This window comes from Pelodiscus sinensis, chromosome 19 (assembly GCF_052426305.1).
Source record: "Pelodiscus sinensis isolate ZL-2025 chromosome 19, ASM5242630v1, whole genome shotgun sequence".
Lineage (NCBI taxonomy): Eukaryota > Metazoa > Chordata > Testudines > Trionychidae > Pelodiscus > Pelodiscus sinensis.
The window spans coordinates 14,452,422-14,475,942 of NC_143070.1; the positions used below are offsets into that span (position 1 = coordinate 14,452,422).

The 23,521-nt window shown below is 49.0% G+C and overlaps 1 protein-coding gene across 1 annotated transcript in view; it reads right to left on the reverse strand.

Annotated features, from left to right (window-relative positions):
• Nucleotides 1-21,768, reverse strand: part of LOC142823289 (E3 ubiquitin-protein ligase TRIM10-like) — a 31,278-nt gene extending 9,510 nt beyond the window's left edge. The window contains exons 1-3 of the mRNA XM_089770603.1: nucleotides 20,985-21,768; nucleotides 14,736-14,819; nucleotides 72-305 (exon numbers count right to left, since the gene is read on the reverse strand). Coding sequence (XP_089626729.1) covers nucleotides 72-305; nucleotides 14,736-14,819; nucleotides 20,985-21,521 — 855 coding nt within the window. The 5' untranslated portion in view covers nucleotides 21,522-21,768. The remainder of the gene's footprint in view (nucleotides 1-71; nucleotides 306-14,735; nucleotides 14,820-20,984) is intronic.
• Nucleotides 21,769-23,521: the final 1,753 nt, after the last annotated feature.

Here is a 23,521-nt window from a genome sequence, read left to right on the forward strand (position 1 = left end):
ACCCCAGAGCTTGTGATTCAGGAGCCTCTCTTCTCTGGGTGGGGGGCTGGGCTATTTCCCCTCAGTCTCACCTGCAGGAATTCACTCGCTGGCTTCTGACACTTCCCCTCCAGCTCTCCGATCTGCTCGCTGAGACGGGAAATCTGCTCCAAGCATTTCCTGCCCCTCTGGGTCTGGTGCTTCATAAGCTCCTCATCCGGCTTCTGCAGCTGGGCCAGCAGGAGTCGCTCTTGTTCCTCCAGGAAATGGTGCTGCTGCTGCTGATACTCGGCCACAACCTTCTGCCTCTTGTCTTGTGTCTGTTTCTGTTTGAAAACAGGGAAAAGGCTGGTCAGGGCCATGGATGGAGCCCAGGGCCCTTTCAGGGGGAGCTGAGTGCGCAGCAAACAATCAGATTTGTGACATTTGTCGGTGCCCTGTGGGCACTAGGCAGAGGAGGCTCTCCCAGCTGCCCCTGTGTCCCTTTGCAAGGGACGGTTCCAGGCCTGGCATGGGCAGCAGGTTCTGTTATTCATGGGCTCTGGGGATTCAGGCCCAGAGCAGCAGGAGACAGGACTCAGCCCCACCCTGACAGAGATGCAGGGGGAGAAAAAAAGAAACAAACACATTAATGCACAAAATGACCAGACCCAGCAGACAGCCCTTCACAGGGACATTTAGTTCACTGGGGGAGGATTTCTGGGGACGACAAGAGCTCAACATTAATACAGAATCACAGAACACTAGAATTGGAGATGACCTCTTGAGGTCCCTAAGTCCACTCCCCTGCCCTCACAGCAGAATCAAACACCATCTAGATCAAGGCTACTCAACATGCAGCCTGTGAGCCACATGTGGCCCACAGGCCATTTGTTTGCAGCCCACAGTGCAGTTTGGGTTTACGCAGGGTTCAACATGGAGCCCGCAGGCAGGATCCTTTGAACGTGGCCTCCACTGGGAAAATGCTCGACAGTGGTGATTCAATAGAATGGTCCTCTGTTGAGATGCATCTTAGTAGTTAAATTCCTGGACCATCATTGCTTGTTAAAAGTGCTCTTGTATGGGTGGGAATCGGGAAAATAAAATACTGCATTTTATTAATAGCAGCAGAATGAACTTAACTTTTCACACTGATGGGGATTAATTTATTTGCATATATTTGCATTTAAGTTGTGGCCCTCAGTATGTGCTGAGAGTACCATTGTGGCCCCTGGGGCTTCCAAAGTTGTATAGCCCTGATCTATATCATCCCTGACAGGTGTCTGTCCAGCCGGCTCTAAAATATCTCCAGAGGTGGAGACTCCACAACCTCTCTAGGCAATTTGTTCCAGTGTTTAACCACCCTGATAGGCAGGAAGTGTTTCCAAACTATACCTTCCTTGATGCAGTATAAGCCTATTGCTGCTTGTCCTGTCCTCACAGGCCAAGGAGAACAATTTTCTCCCTCCTCTTTGTGACACCCTTTTATGTACCAGAAAATTGCTCTCATGTCCCCTCTCAGTCTTCTCTTTTCCAAACTAAAAAATCCCAATTCTTTCAGTCTTCCTTCACAGGTCATGTTCTCTAGACCTTTAATCATTCTAATTGCTCTTCTCTGGACCTTTTTCCAGTTTCCCCCCATCTTTCTTGAAATGTGGTGCCCAGAATTAAAAATAATACTCCAATTGAGGCCTAAACAGAGTAGCGCAGTGCAGAAGAATGACTTCTTGTGTCTTGCTCACAACACTCCTGTTCATGCAGCCCAGAATCATGTTTGCTTTTTTTGGAACAGCATCACACTGCTGACTCATATTTAGCTTGTAGTCAACTCTGACCACTAGATCCCTTTCTGCAGGACTCCTTCCTAGACAGTAGCTTCCCATTCTGTGTGAGAGAAACAGATTGTTCCTTCCTAAGTGGAGCACTTTGTATTTATAAGAACATAAGAATGGCCAGCATGAGCCAGACCAAAGGTCCATCTTAGCCCAATATCTTGTCTGCTGACAGTGGCCAATGCCAGGTGCCCCAGAAGGAGTAAACAGAACAGGTATTGATCAACTAATCCCTCTCCTCTCATCCACTTCCAGCCTGTGACAAATAGAAACTAAGAATACCATTCCTACCCATCCTAGCTAATAGCAATTGAAGGACCTAACCTTCATGAATTTATCTAGCTTTTTTTTGAACCTTGTTATATTGTCCCAGTCTTCACAACATCTTCTGGCAAGGAGTTCCACAGGTTGACTCTGTGCTGCGTGAAAAATGTCCTTTTGTTTGTTTTAAACTTGCTGCCTATTAATTTTGTTTCATGACCCCTAGTTCTTATGTTATGTGAACTAGAAAATAACTGTCCTTATTCACTTTTTCTACACCTGTCATGATTTTATAGACTCTATCATATCCCCCCTTAGTCTCATCTTTTCTAAGCTGAAAAGTCACAGTCTTTCATCTCTCTTCATATAGGACCCGTTCCAATCCCAAAATCATTTTTGTTGCCATTTTCTGAACTCTTTTCAATGCCAATATATCTTTTTTGAGATGAGGTGACCACATCTGTATGCAGTATTAAAGATGTGGGCGTCTAATGGTTTCATATAGAGGCAATCAGGGTATGTCAACACTACAAAGTTAATTCGAACTAATGGACGTTAGTTCGAATTAATTTTGATAGGCGCTACACTAGCGCTCTGCTAGTTCAAACTTAATTCGAACTAGCGGAGCGCTTAGTTCGAACTAGGTAAACCTCATTTCACGAGGACTAAGCTTAGTTCGAACTTACTAGTTCGAATTAAGGGGTGTTTAGCCCCTTAATTTGAACTAGTGGGAGGCTAGCCCTTCCCAGCTTTCCCTGGTGGCCACTCTGGCCAACACCAGGGAAACTCGTCTGCCCCCCTCCCGGCCCCGGACCCCTTAAAGGGGCACGGGCTGGCTACGGTGCCCGTGCCAGGTGCAAGCCTGCCAGCACCCAGCCAGCAGACCCTGCACCTAGCATGGTTAGAGCCAGCTACCCGATGCCCCCCAGCCCTCCCACTCTTCCCGAGACCAGGCTGGAGGCTCCCGGGAGCTTGCCCGGGACCGCAAGAGGCAGGCACACGCCTGGTCTAGTGCGGACATCGTGGACCTCATCCACGACCTCCACACTAGGCACAGGAAAGTGGCTGTCTAGGGCAGGAGAGCTGCCAGCCTGGCCACCCAGGAGCAGGTGTGCATGAAAATCAAGGTGGTTCACTGAGACCCCCGACCCTGAGCTCACAATGGCTGTACTGGGTCAGACCAAAGGTCCATCTAGCCCAGTAGCCTGTCTGCCGACAGCGGCCAACCCAAGGGACCCTGGAGGGGATGGACTGAAGACAGTGACCAAGCCATTTGTCTCATGCCATCCCTCTCCAGCCTTCCACAAACTTTGGGCAGGGACACCACTCCTACCCCCTGGCTAATACCACTCCATGGACCCAACCTCCATGACTTGATCTAACTTCTCTTTAAACTCTGTTCTAGGTCTAGCCTTCACAGCCTCCTGCAGCAAGGAGTTCCACAGGTTGACTATTTGCATTGTAAAGAACAACTTTCTGTTACTAGTTTGAAGCCTGCTACCCATTCCTTTCCTTTGGTGTCCTCTAGTCCGTCCATTATGGGAACTAATGGAGAACTTTTCTTTATGCACCCTCTCCACCCAACTCCTGCTTTTATAGACCTCTATCCTATCCCCCCCCGTCTCCTCTTTTCTAAACTGAAAGGTCCCAGTATCTTTAGCCTCTCTTCATATGGGACCTGTTCCAAACCTCTGATCATTGTAGTTGCCCTCCCCTCTCCCTTCCCCTCTCCCACCTCCTTTTCCCAGTCTCCCCGAGTTTTGTTCAATAAAGAGAGATTCTATTTCTGACCACACGTTTTCTTTATTTTGTACATCAGGAAGGGGGGCTAGGGAGGGGTAAGTGGAAGGAGGTGAGGGAGGAATGGGGTACGATCCCCCAATGGGGAGGACTGGGCTGGCTCTGCGGGCTTCTGGGGGTGGAAGCTCTTCTGCAGCCCCCCAATTGCCCTCTCTCCACAGATGGCAGCCTGCGGCAAGTGCAGCCGGGCTGATGGCCGAGTGCTGTGATGTGCCCAGTGTGGGCACTCAGGGCACTCCAAGCCAGGACTGCTTTGCAAGCGGGAACCCCTGAGAACTGTCTGTCTGGGGTGGGGGTCAGGTCCCTTTAAACACAGCCCTCGGCTAGCCTGAGACAGCAGCTCCACGCTCTAAGTCCTCATTTGATGCCCTGCCGGCACTGCTTCCGGGCATCCTTAACCCCGGTTCAGGGTCCACTTAACATGGACATGCTAGTTCAAATTAGCAAAACGCTAATTCAAACTAGTTTTTTTAGTCTGGATGCGTTAGTTCGAATTAGCGCTGTAGTGTAGACATACCCTCAGATATCCTCTGTCATATTTTTTATCCATTTTTTAATGATTCTTAACATTCTATTTCCTTTTTTACTGCCTCTGCACACAGAGTGGATGTTTCCAGAGAACTATCCACAATGACTCCAAGAACTCTCTCTTCAGTAGTTGTAGCTAACGTAGTCCCCATCATATTGTATGTACAGTTGGGATTATTTTTTCCAATGTGCATTACGTTACATTTATCCACATTTGATTTCATTTGCCATTTTGTTGCCCAGTCACTTAGTTTGGTGAGATCTTTTTGAAGTTCTTCACAGTCTGCTTTGCTCTTAAGTAACTTGAGCAGTTTGGTATCATCTGAAAATTTTGCTACTTCACTGTTTACCCCTTTCTTCAGATCATTTATAAATATTTTGAATAGGATGGGTTCCAGGATGGAGCCTTGGGGGACCCCACTAGTTACCCCTCTCCACTCGGAAAACTGACCATTTATTCCTCCCCTTTGTTTCCTGCCTTTTAACCAGTTCTCAATCCATGAAAGGACCTTCCCTCTTATCCCATGACAACCCACTTTCCTTCAGTGCCTTTGGTGAGGGGACCAAACGATGTAGCAGACAGGGGGCTGGAGACAGGGGAGTTTAAGAGGGAGAGAAGGCGATCCCACCACTGCACAGGCTGCCAGGTGAGAGAACGAGCTTTTGGTGTGAGAGAGTTTGCTCGACTGTTTGAATTTTGATTCTGATTCCAGTTTCAGGTTCAGTTTCTGTAGCAGTTGGGACTGAATGCCTGACCTTTGTTCCCTTGATCAGCCTTCCCCTGTGTGACTAATGAGGGGGTAGGCCTGACCTAGGCGAGCAGACTTTAAAAGCCAGAGGCAGAGCAACCGGGGCTGCAGACAAGGGAGTTTAAGAGGGAGTTGACAGAAGGAGGCCTACAACGGTCAGGAAGACCCGCAACACCTGTGCCAGCACTGCTTCGGTCTCCTCCATCTGTGCCTGTAGCCAGACAGAGCGCCTGAGCATGGATGCTTCTACCCAGATCCTGGGGTGGTTTTGCAGGGACTGTAATTTCCAATTCCCACTGACTGATATCCAGGCTGGAGACATCATCCAGTGTGAAAGGTGCCTGCTGGTGGAATCTCTCAGGCAGCAGGTGGGAGAGCTACAGGAGGAGGTGGACAGGTTGTGGAGCATCCAAATCTACGAGCAATTCCTGGACATTATTCATGAGGAGACAGCTGAGGTAACTGTCCCAGTACACAAGACTGCGGACACTCCACTAGTGGAGGAGGAGATGGCTCAGGGTGGACACTGGCAGCTGGTTACTTCTGGCAGCAGGCAGTGCTCCACCCCTGCTCTGAACCCTCATGGGACTAGGAAACTGTTATGCTCTTCTTGATACAGGAGACAAGGAATCATCCCCTACAACAGAGGATGAGAAGCCTCGTGCCCCCAAGGCTGGGAGGTCTGCTGCCACCACTGCAAATAGGAAATGTAGGGTAGTGTTGGTCAGAGACTCTCTTCTGAGGGAGACGGAGGTGCCCATCTGTCACCCTGACATGTCATCTTGGGAGGTGCTGCATGAGAGGGGCCCATATCCAAGAGGTTATGGAGGCACTGTCGAGGATTATCCGTCTCTCTGACTACTACCCCATGCTACTCATCCATGTGGGCACTAATGGTACTGCGAGATGTGACACTGAGCGGATCAAGAGTGACTACAGGGCTCTGGGACTAGGGGAGAAGGAGTTTGGAGCGCAGGTGGTATTCTCTTCGATTGTTCCTATCAAAGGTCGGGCCCAAGCAGAGACAGCTGCATCCTGGAGGTAAATGCCCGGCTGCGAAGATAGTGTCGCCAGGAGGGCTTTGGCTTCCTCGACCACGGGATGCTGTTCCAAGAAGGACTGTTAAGCAAGGATGGCGTTCACCTTTCAAGGAAGGGGAAGACCATTTTCGATGCAGATTGGCTAACCTAGTGAGAAGGGCTTTAAACTAGGTTTGACAGGGGTGACCAAAGCCCACGGGTAAGTGGAGAACATGGAGACCTAGAAGATGAGTCAGACACAGGAGGGAGTGTGGGCTATAATAGCAAAGAGAAAGGAGGGACAAGGCAGAACTGGGAGGAAAGATCAAATCAATATCTTAGATGCCTATATACAAATGCGAGAAGTATGGGTAATAAGCAGGAAGAACTGGAAGTGATAATAAACAAATACAACTATGACGTCGCTGGCACCACAGAGACTTGGTGGGATAATACACATGATTGGAATATTGGTATAGAAGGGTACAGCTTACTCAGGAAGGATAGACAGGGGAAAAAAGGGAGGCAGTGTTGCCTTATATATTAAAAATGTCCACACTTGGGGAGAGGTGGAGATGGACATAGGAGATGGACATGTTGAGAGTCTCTGGGTCAGGCTAAAAGGGGTAAAAAACAAGGGTGATGTCATGCTAGGGGTTTACTACAGGCCACCTACCCAGGTGAAGGAGGTGGAGGAGGCTTCTTTTAAACAACTAACAAAATCATCCAATGCACAGGATTTGGTGGTGATGGGGGACTTCAACTATACAGATATACGTTGGGAAACTAATATAGCAGGGCACAGACTATCCAATAAGTTCTTGGACTGCATTGGAGACAACTTTTTATTTCAAAAGGTTGAAAAAGCTACTGGAGGGGAGCTATTTTAGATTTGATTTTAACAAATAGGGAGGAACTGGTTGAGAATTTGAGAATGGACTGCAGCTTGAGTGAAAGTGACCATAAAATCATAGAGTTCATGATTCTAAGGAATGGTAGAAGGGAGAACAGCAAAATAGAGACAATGGATTTCAGGAAGGCAGATTTTGATAAGCTCAGAGAGCTGATAGGTAAGGTCCTTTGGGAAGTAAGACAGAGTAAAGACAACTGAAGAGAACTGACAGTTTTTCAAATGGACATTATTAAGGGCCAAAAAGCAAGCTATTCTACTGCCTTGGCTTAACCAGGAGATCTTGCATCATCTAAAAATAAAAAGGGAATCATAAAAAAAATGGAAACTAGGATAAATGACAAAGGATTAATATAGGCAAACAACACAGGAATGCGGGGCAAGATTAGAAAGGCAAAGGCACAAAACGAGCTCAAACTAGCTACAGGCATAAAGGGTAACAAGACATTCTATAAATATATTAGAAGCAAGAGAAAGACCAAGGACAGAGTAGCCTACTGCTCAGTGGGGAGGGACAAACAGTAACAGGAAACTTGGAAATGGCAGAGATGCTTAAAGACTTCTTTTTTCAGACTTCCATGAGAAGTCTAATGAAGAAATGCCTAACATAGTGAATGCTAGTGGGAAAGGGGTAGGTTTAGAAGATAAAATAAAAAAAGAACAAGTTAAAAATCACTTAGAAAAGTTAGACATCTTCAGGTTACCAGAGCCATGATGAAATGCATCCTAGAATACTCAAGGAGCTGATAGAGGAGGTATCTGAGCCTTTACCTCTCATCTTTGAAAAATCATGGACGTTGGGAAAGGGCAGAAGACAGGAAAAGGGCAAATATAGTGCCCATCTATAAAAAGGGAAATCAGACAACCCAAGAAACTACTGACCAGTCAGTTTCACTTTGGTACCAGGAAAGATAATGGAACAAGTAACTAAGTAAATGATAAAGTGATAGGGAACAGCCAGCATGGATTTGTAAAGAACAAATCATGTCAAATCAATCTGATAGCTTTCTTTGATAGAATAACGAGTCTTGTGGTGGATTTGTTATACCTAAACTTTAGTAAGGGACATGGGCGCGCGGCGGGGGGAGGGGGGGGGGGGGGGGCGCCGGCCCCGGGCGCGCGGCGCTTGAGGGTGGGGGCCCCACCCCCAGGCGCGCACGTGTCCCCGCCCCCTGGGGCCCGACAACCTGAAAAGGTTGGGGACCACTGGTCTAAACATTCCCCCACACTGCCGGAATGCACTCCTGTGTACTACATGTACGTGCATAATGGTCCAAGGACCTGTAAGCATTTAACAGATTGGAAAGGAGGAAAAATTAAAGTCCTGAGGGATGAAAGTGAAGCTCATCAAAAAGCGCTAATATCAGCTGAAAATTAACTGGAAAAAGAAAAAAAAGCATGGTTCTGTGTCATGACATAATAAGTTTGTGTTCTGTCCAGATTTGTCTTCTGTGTCTTAATTGTGATATATGTATTTCAAACATTGTTGTGTGTACAATATTGTTGTTTTAATGAAAAAATAATTGAAGTCCCATGAATAATCTTAACCTTATGCTTTATATAAATGGTTCTTGCCTTTATAATTCTAGTGGAATTTTAGTAGCATGCTATGCAGTTTGTACTGTCTGGGATATAGTGAAATCTGCTCCTTTACCTGCTGTTTTTTTTCTGCATAGGTGGTTGAATTTATGGCTCTTTTGCATGCTTATTATATTGCTGCGGGAGCTTCTGCTACTATACACTGACTCCCAGTATGCCTTTGGCATAATTAATGATTTTGGTACACTCTAGAAGCAGTGAGGTTTTCTTACCTCCTCTGGCCACTCTATAAAGAATGGACCTTATGTAGCTGCTTTACGTGATGCAGTTCTTTTCCCTTCGGCTCTTGCTATTGTTAAGCGTGAAGCCCATTCCTCTTCCTCTAATGAAGTTGCATTAGGAAATGACATGGCCGATCGGGCTGCTAAGGCAGCCGCCCTATGTCCTCCTCTGGCTGAAGCATTATACCCTTCTCTCCCACCACCGCCAGCTCCTTTGCCATCTCTGTCAGAACTAGCCCTCCTGCAAGACCAAGCCCCAGAATCAGAAAAGCAGGAGTGGAGACTGGCAGGGTGCACCTTGCACCCAGACCATTTGTGGTGCAGCTCTGATGGCCACATTGTTGCCCCAGTGGTCTTGCTACCTCACCTTGCCCCCGTGCTCTCTGAATTGTCACGTTGGCAAAGGGGGGATGGTAGCAATCCTTAAAACAAAATTGGTTTGCTCCCAAATTCTCCCAAGCAGCCAAAGATTACTGTCTGGCTTGCCCTGTCTGCCCAGCCCACAACGTGGGTAAACCTGTAAAGACAGTTCCGGCAACCAGACCTCCGCCTTTAGGAACATTTCTGAATTTACAATTGGACTTTATTCAATTTCCTAAATGTCAATCCTTTGAATATGTGCTGGTTATTGTTTGCTTGTTTTTGAGAGGAGTAGAAGCTTATTCCTGAAGGAAAGCTGATGCCATCACAGTGGCAAAGCAAGTTCTAAATCATTACATCCCATCATGGGAATACACCTTGTGATCTCCAGTGATAAAGGTACCCACTTTACTAGACAAATTGTTCAAAAACTGGCAAAGTACTACTCTATCAGACAAGCACTGCACTGTGCGTGACACCTAGAGAATGCAGAAGCAGTAGAAATATGGCACACTGTTTGGTGAACTAAAGCCAAATGATACTTGGCAGGATAAAGGGTTTACTAACCCAGGGTATATCCGCCTAGCCTTGACCCCAATTGGAAATTACTGCTGGACATGTAATGTTTCAGGAGCCAGGGTGGGAAAAAGCCAAAAAGTGAATGGCCCTAGACTACGTCCTAGCAAATAAGGGCGGGGTTTGTGCCTTAGTGGGAAGAGAATGCTGTGTGTATATCACTGACACCAGCAAGAAAGTAGAGGAAGATGTCTCAGCGATTGAAAAAAAACTGTGGAAAGCCTAAGACAGGAGGAAAACTGGACCCTTTGGGGTTGGTTGGGAGGCTGGTTTGGACATGTGGGAACTTGGATTCTGCAAGGTGTAGTTTTAGTATTGACTATATTCTTTTGTGATTATTTTTGTTTCTTGTTAATCAATTGCTGTATTTCTTATATTCTGGAAAACACAAGACAGACCCTTACCAAAGGGAATGTGGAACTCATGATGTTAAAATATGATGAGCAAGAAAGGAATAAGAGATGTACATGAATGCTTTGATGGAAATGGAGGCCTGAAATGGCTTCAAAGTTAGCCTTTAAAAGTTGTAGAAACCATTTCATATTTAGCTAGAAGCCATTCTGTATAACAAAAGCCATTTCAGTTTCTTGTGTCTGCACGTATACTAGAGGGAGTGAACTGGCCTTCACCGAGCTGGGAAGAGGCCAGAAGGATGCGCTGTTGGAATGTGTTAATGAACTATTTTGAGCTGAAGCTCCAACTCCCTCTAAACCTGTTTCTTTCTCTGATGATAATAATTCCTCTTTGAAGTTCGCTTTGATTTCTTGCCCTGACGTCAGACTTATTTTATACCCTTAACCAAACACTAGGATTAATTGTATTAGCCAGCCTTACTGGGCCCGGCTTTGCTGGGACCACGTTTGGCTCATGCTGTGCTTTATTAATTAATAAAGCTGTTTGTTAGCTGCCTAAACAGAGAGGAGCATTTTTTTGCTTCAACATGAGCAAGACACGAGAAGTAATTCTTCGGCTCTACTCTGCGCTGATCAGGCCTCAGTTGGAGTGTTGTGTCCAGATTTGGCCCTGCATTTCAAGAAAGATGGGGAGAAATTGGAGACGGTCCAGAGAAGAGCAACAAGAATGATTAAAGGTCTAGAGAACATGACCTATGAAGGAAGGCTGAAAGAACTGGGCTTGTTTAGTTTGGAAAGAAGACTGAGAGGGAACATGATAGCAGTCTTCAGGTATCTAAAAGGGTGTCACAAGGAGGAGGCAGAAAAATTGTTCTCTTTAGCCTCTTAGGATAGGATGAGAAACAATGGGCTTAAATTGCAGCAAGGGAGGTTTAGGTTGGATATTAGGAAAAACTTCCTAACTGTCAGGGTGGTCAAAGACTGGAATGAAATGCCTAGGGAGGTTGTGGAATTACCAACTCCGAAGATATTTAAGAGTAGGTTAGATAAATGTCTATCAGGAAAGGTCTAGACAGTACTGGGTCCTACCATGAGGGGAGGGGACTGGACTCGATGACCTCTTGAGGTCCCTTCCGGTTCTAGTGTTCTACGATTCTATGACCTTGTCAAAGGCTTTCTGGAAATCTAAATACACTATACCCACCAGATTCTCCCCCATCCACATATTTGTTGACCACCTCAAAGAGCTCTAGCAGATATCCCTTTACAGAAACCATGTTGACTTTCCCGCAACAAGGCTACGTCTACACTGGCACCCTTTTCTGGAAATGCTTAAAACGGAACAGTTTTCCGTTACAAGTATTTCTGGAAAAAGTGCGTCTACACTGGCAGGATGCTTTTCCGGAAAAGCACTTTTTCCAGAAAAGCGTCTGTGGCCAATGTAGACGCACTTTTCCGCAAAAAAGCCCTGATCGTCATTTTCGCAATTGGGGCTTTTTTACCAGAAAAGACTACTGTGCTGTCTACACTGGCCCTTTTCCGGAACAGTTTTTCCGAAAAAGGACTTTTGCCCGAACGGGAGCAGCATAGTTTTTCCCCAGAAAAACAATGACGATTTTACATTAAATCGTCATTGCTTTTCCGGAAAAGCAAGCAGCCAGTGTAGACAGCTGGCAAGTTATTCCAGAAAAGCGGCTGCTTCTCCAGAATAAGTGGCCAGTGTAGACACAGACACTATGTTCATCTATGTGTCTGACAATGTTATTCTTTACTATAGTTTTAACTAATTTGCCCAATAGTGATGTTAGACTTACTGGTCTGTAATTGCCAGGATCACCTCTAGAGCCCTTTTTAAATATTGGCATCACTTTAGCTATCTTCCCGTCATTAGGTACAGACACTAATTTAAAGGACAGGCTGCAAACCACAATTAATAGTTCTGCAATTTCACATTTGACTTTTCAGAACTCTTGGGTGAATGCTCCAAAACCTACTCTAATTACACCTCAATCTGGAACAAATCTTCAGATGTGCCACTCAGAAAGAATGGCTCAGGGGAATCTCTCTAACATTCTCAGCCACGAAGACTGAAGCAAAGAATTTGTTTCTTTACAATAACTATCATCTTTGAGTGCTCCTTTAGCATCTTGATTGTCCAGGGCACCAGTGGTTGGTTAGCCAGCTTCCTGCTTCTCATATACTTAAAAACATGTTGCTATTACTTTTCAAGTTTTTAGCTAGATGTTTTTCAAAATCCTTGTTGGCTTTTCTCATTATATTTTTACAGTTAATTTGAGAGAGTTCATGTTTCTTTCTATTTTCCTCATTAGGATTTGACTTCCGCTTTTGAAATGATGCCTTTTTATCTGTCACTGCTTCTTTTACTTTGTTGTTAAACCACACGTTTAACATCTTTGTTGTTAAGTGGCACTTTTTTGGTTTTCTGTGTTTTTTAATTTGGGGCATACATTTAAGTTGGGCTTCTATTATTGTGTCTTTGAAGTTTCCATGCAGCTTCTGAGATTTTACTTTTGTCACTGTACCTTTTAATTTCTGTTTAACTAATCTCCTCATTTTTGTATAGTTCCCCTTTCTGAAATTAAATGCCAGTATTGTGCTGCTGAGGTGTTTTCCCCAACACAGGGATGTTAAATTTTATTACATTATAGTCACTATATCCAAGAGGTCCCATTAAAACCAGATTTCTTCGGTGGCCAGGAGTGCTTTTGGGCAACTTCATTTGATCCACCAGCTGTAACCCTTACTGAACAAACATGACTTGGCCACAGTGATCCATGCTCTTGTTACATCCCGACTGGATTACTGTAATGCACTTTATGTAGGGCTGCCTCTAAAGAGCCTTCGGAAACATCAACTGGTCCAGAATGCAGCTGCTCGAGTTTTAACTAACACTAGTGATACGGAGCACATTATGCCAGTGCTTCGGCAGCTGCACTGGCTTCTGGTATGTTTCCGGGCACAATTTAAGGTTTTAGTTATGATGTATAAAGCCTTACATAAGTTGGATATCTGAAGGACCGTCTTCTCCCATATGTACCTATCCAGGGATTGAGGTCAGCTGGGGAGGCTTTGCTTCGTGTTCCCCTACTTGTGGGGATAACAACATCTACGCGGAACAGGGCATTCTCAGCTTTTGCTCCCAGGCTGTGGAATTTTCTTCCTCGGGATATTCACATGGCACCAATGCTAGCGTTGTTCCGGCGTCAGGCTAAAGCCACCCTTTTTACTCATGCTTTTGTTAATGTTTGAGTCTGTATGTGTGTGTTCCTCCTCTCTAGCTGGTTATGTCCCTCTGAGGTCTCATTTTAAATTCTCATATTTTAAAATTTTATATATATATATATTTTTTTGTTTGTTTTTGTAAGCTGCTTTGAATATTTTAAATAGAAAGGTGGGGTAAAAATATGTAAATAAAATAAATATATTTACCTCTTGGACCAGATCCTGTGGTCCACTTAGGGCTAAATTGAGAATTGCTTCTTCCCTTGTAAGTTCCACAACCACCTGCTCCAAGAAGCAGTCAATTAAGCTATTAAGAAATTTTATGTCTACATCTCATCCTGAGGTGACGTGCACCCAGTCAATATGGGGATAGTTGAAATCTCCTACTATTATTGCATTTTTTATTTTGATAAACTCTCTAATCTCCCTTAGCATTTCATAGTCACTATCACTGTCCTGACCAGGGGGCTGATAATAGATCCCTACTGCTACAGTCTTATTACTGGAGTATGGAATAATTATCCTTAGAACATATTGGTTCATTTAAGATTTTTACTTCATTTGATTCTACATTTTCTTTCACGTATAGTGCAACTCCCCAACCTGTTCTGTCCTTCTGACAGTTTTTGTACGCTGGTATGCTGTGTCCCATTCATTGTCCTCATTCCAACAGGTTTCTGAGATGCCTATTATGTCAATACCCTCCTTTAATACGAGGAGCTCTAGTTCACCCATTTTATTATTTAGGTTCCAGCATTTGCGTATAAGCACTTTGTCACTATTTATCTGTCTGCCATTTCCTGATGTGTTAGACTTTTTCATTTGATTGTGTCTCATCTGATCTGACCTATACTTCCATCCTGTCATCCTGACTAGAACATAGGGAAACTCTATTAATAGATCCTCCTCTAGGTGATGTCTCTGTTTGAGCCATAATTTATTTTTATTAAACTTCATCCTATTGACTTCAGACCATTTCTCCAGTGTGTCCAGATCAGTTTGAATTCTGACCCTGTCCTCCAAAGCACTTGCAAACCCTCCAAGCTTGGGATCATCTGCAAACTTAATAAGCTTCCTCTCTGTGCCGATATCTAAAGTGTTGATGACAGTACTGAACAGAACCCATCCCAAAACTGATCCCTGCTAAACCCCCATATCAATTGAAATGGAAGTTTAGAGCCTGTGTACATCTGACCCTAACCTAGCAATCCATGATCAGAGAGAAACAAAATATACCACCTTCCCCAAGACCACAGAGGAGTCTGCCCCCAAACAATCCTCCCTCCCACTCCCCATCCCTGCTGGTTCATAACCACAGGCACCTACCAGATACTTCTTTCCCATTGCTTTCGATCGCCGCAGCTTTTCTCTCTCTTTCCTCAGTGTCTTCATGCGGGCCACACATTTTTTCTGAAAAAACAGAAATGAGCTGGGAGGTTTCCTTGTGAGGACTGAGAGGGGTATGGAACGGGGTCCTGGTATACACTCCCCTTATTTCAAAACAACAAGCAAAGAGTCCACATTACTAAGCCCATTATTTCTCAATTAGCCAATAGCTCATCATAGACGGGTTTTTCGGGTCTCTCCTTCATGTCCACCTCTCTCTTTCTCTCCTCCTCCTCCTGCTGCTGCTTCCCCCCCTCTTTCTCAGCTCTCCTCCACCTCCTGCCTCTCACTAGCTCTTTCTCTTATCCTCCTCACCCTCCGGCCTCTCACTCGAGGGACCGCGGATCCCAAATGGCTGAATGGCGCAGAAGTCAGCTGAGCGCCATGGCGGGAGGCAAAGGACGTGACTCAGGCAACAGCAGCGCCCAGAGGGAACAGCCAGCATTTCAGCGTTACACAGTCACAGATATTGGGCATACATACATGTGTGTATATATATATATATATATATATATATATATATATATATATATATATATATATATATATATATGATAAGGGGTTGGTTATTTAATTAAAAAAAAAACACAAACCTCTTGCTCTCCATGAGGAATAATGCTTATTTTTGAAATTGTTATTTTGAAAAGGTGGTAGGTGGACTGCTATTTTGAAATAATTGACGTGCATGAATGTGCTTCTGAGAGTGTGTATCAAAATTAGGTAAAGAATTAAATAGTTAACTACTACATTTGAATCACAGAATCATAGAACACTAGGACTGGAAGGGACCTCAAGAGGTCAAGTCCAGTCCCCTGCCCTCATGGCAGGACCAAATACTGTCTAGACCATCCCTGATAGACATTTATCTAACCTACTCTTAAATATCTCCAGAGACGGGGATTCCACAACCTCCCTAGGCAACTTATTTCAGAGCTTAACCACCCTGACAGTTAGGAAGTTGTTCCTAATGTCCAGCCTAAACGTCCCTTGTTGCAATTTAAGCCCATTGCTTCTCATCCTATCCTCAGAGGCCAAGGAGAACAATTTTTCTCCCTCCTCCTTATAACACCCTTTTAGATACCTGAAAACTGCTCTCATGTCCCCTCTCAGTCTTCTCCTTTCCAAACTAAACAAGCCCAGTTCTTTCAGTCTTCCTTCCCTCTCTAGACCTTTAATCATTCTCGTTGCTCTTCTCTGGACCTTCTCCAATTTCTCCCCATCTTTCTTGAATTGCCCCACCCCTTCCTTGAACCTCCCCCCATTCTCCTCCTCACCATCACTTGCTATCCCCAATCCTTATACTGCTGCTTCCTTCCCCCCTCCCCCCCAAATTCTTCTGTAGGAAGAGGTTTTCCCAACATTTGGCCTGTCTAGACTGGACTAAATGTCAGGAAAAAAAAAAGCCTTCTTTTGGAAGCCCCTTATTCCTCATGGAAAAAGGAATATAGGGGTGACCGAAAAAGCATGTTTTCTCTTCCACTAAAAAAAAAAAAAAAAAAAAAAAAAAAAAAAAAAAAAAAGGAGAAGAACAAACGCATCCCTGGATGCAGAAGAGTTTTTCCTGGGATATCTCCAGAATCCTGAAAAACTCCTGCAGTCTAGCCGTACCCTTGCTGGATTGAGGCAGGATGTGTCAGCTCTGGGGAGGAAATGAGGGATTTGGGTGTGGGAAGGGGTGAGAGGTGCAAGCTCTGGGAGGAAATCTGGATGCAGGAGGAGGTGGAGAAGGGGACGCTGGCTTGGGGAGGGGACTCCAGGCCAGGCAGTTTTGGGGTCAGATGTAGGGTTAGGGTACTAAGCAAGCCACAGACTTCTGGATGTGAGGGTTCAGGAATTTGGGTTGGGGTATATCAGGGGCTCAGGGCAAAGGGTTCCAGCATATAATAGGCTCAGATCTAGGGTCTGGGGGAAAGGGGAGTGCAGGAGTGTTATGATGCTGTGGCCAGATGGGGGCTTGGCCCCAATTGGGGGTTTGCTGGCCAGGCTTCATTTTTAAATAAAATACTATGTCAAATACAAAAAGTTTCTGCATTGTCTTTATTTAGGAGAAGGGCAGGGAACCTGCCTTGAGTCAGGGGTCACTGACCCACAGAAAAGTCAGTTGGGGCCACACAAGTGAGATGCAAAAAAACCCTCCTCCAACCCCTCCCCCCCAAGCTTCACTAACGTGGCCCCCAACTGTGTTGATGGGAGCAGGGGACATAGTACTGGGGAAGAGTGCTAGTGGGTGCTTTGGCAGGGGACAGGGTGCCAGTGAGGACAGAGTTCTGTGGCTGAGGGTAGGGGACAGGTTTTTGAGGCTGGGGAGTGGGAACAGGAGAGAGAGGGCTCGGGGGCAGAGTCCCCTGCACTGGCCTCCTCCCAGGATTCTCGCCCCTCCCCTCTGGAAGCCGGCATGTGCCTCCTCTGGGGCCGGCACATGCCTCCTGAGGTGCAGCCAAACCCCCGTGCACGGTTGCCCCAGGGCCAAACCCCCATCCCGCAGCACAGGGAAAGCCCTGTGCTTGACTCACTCCTGTGGCACAGGGAAGCCACCCCACACCTCCCGGGCCGACGCCTCCTCCCACAGCGAGCCCGGCTTGCCACAGAGCTGTGGCAGGGGAGCAGCCAGCGCACTTCTGGAACTCCCGGAAGTGGCGCAAAGCTGCAGGCATGACTTCCATCCACCCCGCAGAAAGCCAGCACTATGCTGGAGGTAGGGAGTGGGGCTTCTCGGGGGTGAGGGGAAAATGGGAGAGGCCCAAACGCCTCGTGAGCAACGGGTTGGTGACCACGGCTCTTAGGTGCTGCAGTTCCATTTGCTGCTTATTACGTTTTTTTAGTTACAGACTGACACGTTAACCCTCTGAAACATGTTTTAGTGTCAGTTTTCTGTTGACACAGACATACTGTTAATCGTGGGCTGCCATCTTTTATTTTCCTTAACTTCCCCTTCTTCCCAGCCTGGCTCTGTGTACACCTTCCTCCCCCCCCCCCCCCCCCAAAAAAAAAATCTCCAGCCCGTCTCTGCTGCTGATTTCTGCTGGGGAAGGGAGGCGCAGAAAAAGTCCAAGAGAGTAAGTCACAAGAGATTGTGAGAGCCATGCACTCTAGGGATATAATAGTATAGTCGATTAACTGATAAGGAAAAGCTTTTCAGCATAGGCGTGCACACAGGGGGCTCGTCTACACTGGCCCCTTTTCCGGAAGGGGCATGTTAATTTCAGCAATCGTAATAGGGAAATCCGCGGGGGATTTAAATATCCCCCGCGGCATTTAAATAAAAATGTCCGCCGCTTTTAGAAAAGCCGGAAAAGAGCGTCTACACTGGCCCCGATCCTCCGGAAAAAGCGCCCTTTTCCGGAGGATCTTTGAAGTAGGAATAAGATCCTCCGGAAAAGGGCGCTTTTTCCAGAGTATCGGGGCCAGTGTAGACGCTCTTTTCCGGCTTTTCTAAAAGCCGGAAAAAAGCGGTGGACATTTTTATTTAAATGCCGCGGGGGATATTTAAATCCCCCGCGGATTTCCCTATTACGATCGCTGAAATTAACATGCCCCTTCCGGAAAAGGGGCCAGTGTAGACGTAGCCAGGGTGTGCCAGGTGTGCCCAAGCACACTCTAATGTTTCAAAGGGCTGCCTTGGTGCGCTGAGGAAAGGATGCTGCGCCGGGTTTGCCACGCATGCGGGGCCAAAACCGGTGAGTCTTAGGACCCCATGAAAACAGGCGGCAGGGAGCAGCATCTTCATCTCCCTTGCCAGGGAGGCGGGGTAAGTTTAAACCCTGGGCAGGAAGGTGGGTGGTGTGCCTTGGGCAGGGGATCAGGAGAAACGCAGCTGGAGGGGGCGATGGGGGAGAGAGGAGGGTCGGGTCAGGAGTAGCGCAGCTGGGCCCGGGGTCGGGGGCAGCAAGACTGGCCCCCCCCCCCCCCGAGCTGCTTCCCATCCCCCCCCCCTTCCTCCCAACCAACCCGGAGTTCCTCGACCCCTCCTCCCCCAGCTTTGCTTTCTGCACCTCCTTCCTCCGGGCCCCCCCTTCCTCCCGGCCAGCCCTGCAGCCCCTGACCCCCACTAGCTCTGCTTCCTGCCCCCCCTTCCTCCTGGCCATTCCCCCACCCAATCAAGTCCCTCCCCCCAGTCCATGATCAAGTGGGTCAGTTTTTTTGGGGGTGGTCTACCTCGTAACCCTACCAGTTGAAGCTCCACAACATGCTCAGGGACAGGGCTTCTCCTCCTCCCCAAGACATCAGACTCAACTAGAGGCTCCCAGTGCCGATTGCACCCCACCTTCCAGTTATTCCCCCCGCTGCCACCAGGTTTCAGTCTGGCGCCCAACTGGAAAACCAGGAAATACCAGACATTGCACGTGTCTGGTATTTTCTGGATTTTTTTTTTAAACCAGAGGGTCCAAAAACCGGACTGTCCGGTAGAAAACCGGACACCTGGCAATCTTATGAGTCGGACCCGGTGCAGACCCCAAGTGATGGGGAGACTGCCGGAACTTTAGCAACCAGAGACTGCAGGGTGGGGGTTTGTCGCTCAAAAGGGGGCTGGGAAACCTAAGAAAGACAGAGTAGGGGATCACCAGAAGGGTGACAGTCAGGGCAACCCTTGAACTCTGTTACAGACCAGCTAGCAGCTGCTGGAGGAGGAAGGAAAAATAGGGGGAAAAGGGTCAGAGAGGAAGGGCTTGTGCTGAGGGGAGGGGGCAGGTCAGGAGAAGAAAGGGGAAGGCACCAAGGGACAGGGTGGAGGAGAGAGACAAATGGCAGGGGGCCAAGTGGAGACAATGAGGAAAAGGGCAGGAGGGGAAGTGTCAGTGGGGGGGGGGGGGGACAGGATGATGCTAGCAGAGGAGAGGGGAAGGGCTTTGGGGGCTAGAGGGGAGAAGGGGAGGTGCTGGGAGAAGGCTTGAAAGAAGGGGTGGGCATGAGGAAGGCAAGGATGGAGCAAGGCATGTGTGAGGGCACAGGGGCATGAAGGGAACATGGGCCAGAGAGTGGTGAGGGGGTGGGCACCAGGGGAAAAAAGGGCAAAGGGGGCAGGGGCAGTGAGGGAAGGGGGAGGCACCTGGAGGGTGCAGTGGTAAGGGAACATGCACGTGCCAGGGGATTCTGGGGGTGAAGCAGAAGGGCAAACACTTGCAGAGGAGGGACCAGCACCAGAGGAGAGAGGCAGGGCAGGTGTATAGAGGGAGGTGTTAGAAGAGGGGATGAGGAGGGGTAGCTCACATGATCAGAGTGGGGCTACTGGAGGAGTGGGCAGAGGGGAGGAGAGAAGGGCTGGTGGAGGGGGGGCAGGTCTCAGGAAGGCTGAGGGCAGTGAGAAGGGCAGGAGTCAGGACAGCAGAGGTGGGTGAGGGATTGGGGGAGGCAGCAGGCACCAGGGGAGCTGGTTGAGCAAGGGGAGGAGACAAGGCAGCAGAGAGAAAAGGTAAAGGTTTATAAGATACTTATTAATAACTTGGGTGCCACAGTGGCACTACCAAATAAGCCAGAAACTCAGTACTGGTGCACAACACAAAATTTATTGTGCTCATGGGAGGAAACTCTTAGAGGGAACACTTCCCCCAGCCTCTCCACTCCCCCCTCAAGTTAATGGCACACACATTAGGTTAATGCAATTGCAGGATAGTTGCATGGGGTGCGGTGGGGGAGGGCAAACTAATCCCCATTGGTAAGAGGATGGTGGGAAAAGTCCTTGGGGGGGGGGGGTCACATGACACTTTTTATTTCTGGTCATGTGTCCATATTGCCTGGAAAGTATTACCTCCAGAGGCATGGCTAATGAGGGTCAGGGGGTGTGGCTAATGGGGGGGGGGGAGGGTCAAAGAGTACATTTAAAAAAATTGAGTGTACACCCTAATGAAATGTGCTGCGCACACCTATGCTTATCAGTTAATGCTGTAGACTACACTCATTCCCTCCCTGCCAGTATATTATTTAGCGAGCTGACGACTAGCCCTGCGCAGTCCTGGCTTGTGCTGGGTCTGGGACCTACCTCTGCTGGGCTCTGCATTTAAAAAGTGTATCTGGAGCTAGGCAGGCATCCTGACTTAATTCCGAGTCGTGCTGGGTCTGGAAGCTCTGACACCACCCTATCCCCAGACACCACCCTATCCCCGAGCTACTGCCTCTGTGGCTCCCAGCCACGCCTGCTCTAACCACTGCACCCCACTCCCTTTTCAGAGACCCAGGCGAGCTGGCCCTCACCTGGTATTGCTGGATGCCGTTTCGGAGGGGCAGGAAGTCGCGGCCCCAGTGCTGGGGCAGGTCCCGGCAGATCACGCAGACGGGCCGCTGGTCCTGGCTGCAGAAGAGTTCCAGGGGCTCCCCGTGCTCCGGGCACATGGACGGGGCCGCCTCGGTCAGCGGGAATCCGGAGCGGCGCCGTTTCCGGCCCGGTTCCCCTTCAGGGCTCCGCTCTATGAGGAGTTCTTCCACAGGCCCCCTCTGCCTCTTGCGTCTCGCCCAGGGCCGGGCCGCCAGGCGCTCGGCGCGCTCCACCGCGTTTCGCAGCTGCCGGTTGGGCCGCAGCCGGATCTCGGGGAACGGGACGCGGCACTTGGGGCAGCGGAAGGAGCCGCGGCACCGCTTCCAGTAGCGGCTGATGCAGACGCGGCAGAAGCTGTGGCCGCAGCCGGTGATCACCGGGTCCCTGAAATAGCGTCGGCAGAGCCGGCACGAGAGCTGCCTCAGGACACCGCCCAGGCCGTCGGAGTCTGAGTCGGAATCCGAATCCGAGGCCATGCTCGCTTCGGCAGCGGCAGACACCCCGTCACGTCCGGGCTGGGCGAAGAGGCGCTCGGGAAACAGCCACTCCCCTTCCCCAGCGAGCGGCTCCCCGTGGGGAGGTGCTACCGGCGGCAGGGTGGGAAGCAGCGGGCGGGGCCCAGCAGAGCTCACGAGCCCACGTCCAGGCGCTGTTAGTCCACAAAGTGCTACCGGGCCATTGGCTGGTTTTTCAGGTCACCGGTGCAGACCAACCGCGCTACCCCCTCCCCCCCCAAGTTTCTGATTAAAAGGAGTCCTGGACACCATCATATGTATAGTAGCCCAGGGTCTGTGGTCTGTAACACGCTGACGTGAACGGCCACGCCCCCTTCCCCTCCCTCGGTGGCGTGGTTCTATTTGAAAACCATGGCAAGGTTCTAAAAGCCCCTCCCCAGCCTTAGGGGATGGACAACTAGACCCATGTCCAACTGATTCTGGGGGACAAATAATGACAAAAGGATCAAGGAGTGCAGGTCACAGGTTTAAAATAAGGGAACCAAATGGGGACACCGAGCAGAGAACCCCAGACAGCGCCCACTGCTCCTCAAAGCTATCGAAGGAGCCAGTGGACGCCGCCCAAAGGAACTCTGCCCGGATACATGACGCAAGGGAGGAGCGAGAGTAGGTCCCACAGTCACAGAGAACCCCCTGTCCAACATCCTACTCCTGGTAATGTATATGGCGGCCTTTGCTAGGGCCAGGAGTAGGTTGACGAGGAGGTCTCGCGACTTTGTGGGGCCATGGATAGGGTGTGCATAGATGAAAAGGTGAGGGGAGAAGTGCAGCCAGAACCTCAGTAAGAGGTTCTGGAGGAGCCGGAATAGGGGCTGCAACCTGGCACACTCGAGGTAGGCGTGCGCCAGGTTTTCCCTCACGCTGTAGAAAGGGCAGGTGTATGGGATGGGGGTGGACCGCGTCAGGTATAGGCCCGTGCTCATGGCTCTGTGAAGGAGCCGCCAACTGATGTCCCCAATGGGCCGCAGGATTAAGGTGGAATATACGCTGGCCCATCAGGGTTCCCGGATCTTAGCTAGTCCCGCCACTTGGTTTCGGGGCGGGACACGAGGGTGGGGAAATGTAAAGTGTGGAGCACGAGCATGTACAGATGTTCTCTAGGCGCGGTTCAAAAGCAAACTGGCTGTAAGTTCTGCAGCCGGCTAGAGGTCCAGGGATGGGAAGGCCAGGGGGGCCTGCAGAACAGGGGCCCGATAAAAAAGGACGGAGGGTTTGCAGGAAGGGAGGGGCGGGGTGTACCCTCTCGCACGGACCGCTGCAGGAAGTCAAGAGCGGGCCGCAGCAAGTAGACGCAGGGAGTAGGCGCAGGACGGTTCGGGGGGTGGAGAGCCCCATGCACTGAGCGAGTGCTCGGGGATCCACCCAGTCCCCCCTGTCGTAGTCCAGGAGGTCTCCGACCATGGTGGTTTCTGCCAGGATCAGCCTCTGGCGCACCGAGGGAGACTCCGCCACCTGCACGCGCAAGGCTGGATTGTGGAGCAGGGGCTCCGTGAGGAGGTCTGCTCCCTCGGAGGCCACAATGGACCTGGTCGCCGAAAACAGCTTCCAGGTCTGGGGGAGGTCCTGGTAGAATTCCGGCAGCTCTGAAAGGTCTCACGGAAGACCCCTTGGGTGGATAAAAAAGAGCTGCCGGTTGTATCAGAGGCGGCAGAGGAAGGCGCGCGCCAAGGTGCCCCATGCCGGACTACCTGCACTAAAGAGGAGTCTCTGCAGGGCCTGGAGGCGGAAGGTCCGCACCTGGCTGCGCACGCAGACCAGGCCCTGGCCCCCCTCCTCCAGGGGGAGAGACAGGAACCCTGCAGAGACCCAGTGCAGTTCTGGCCAAAAGAACTCCAAAGCTGCCCTCTGGAGCTTGGCCAGGACCTCCAGGGCCGGGCGCAGGGTGTTGAGCCGGTGCCAGAGCATGGACAGGACCAGCTGATTTAGCACCAGTGCCCTCCTGTGAAGGGAGAGACACCGGA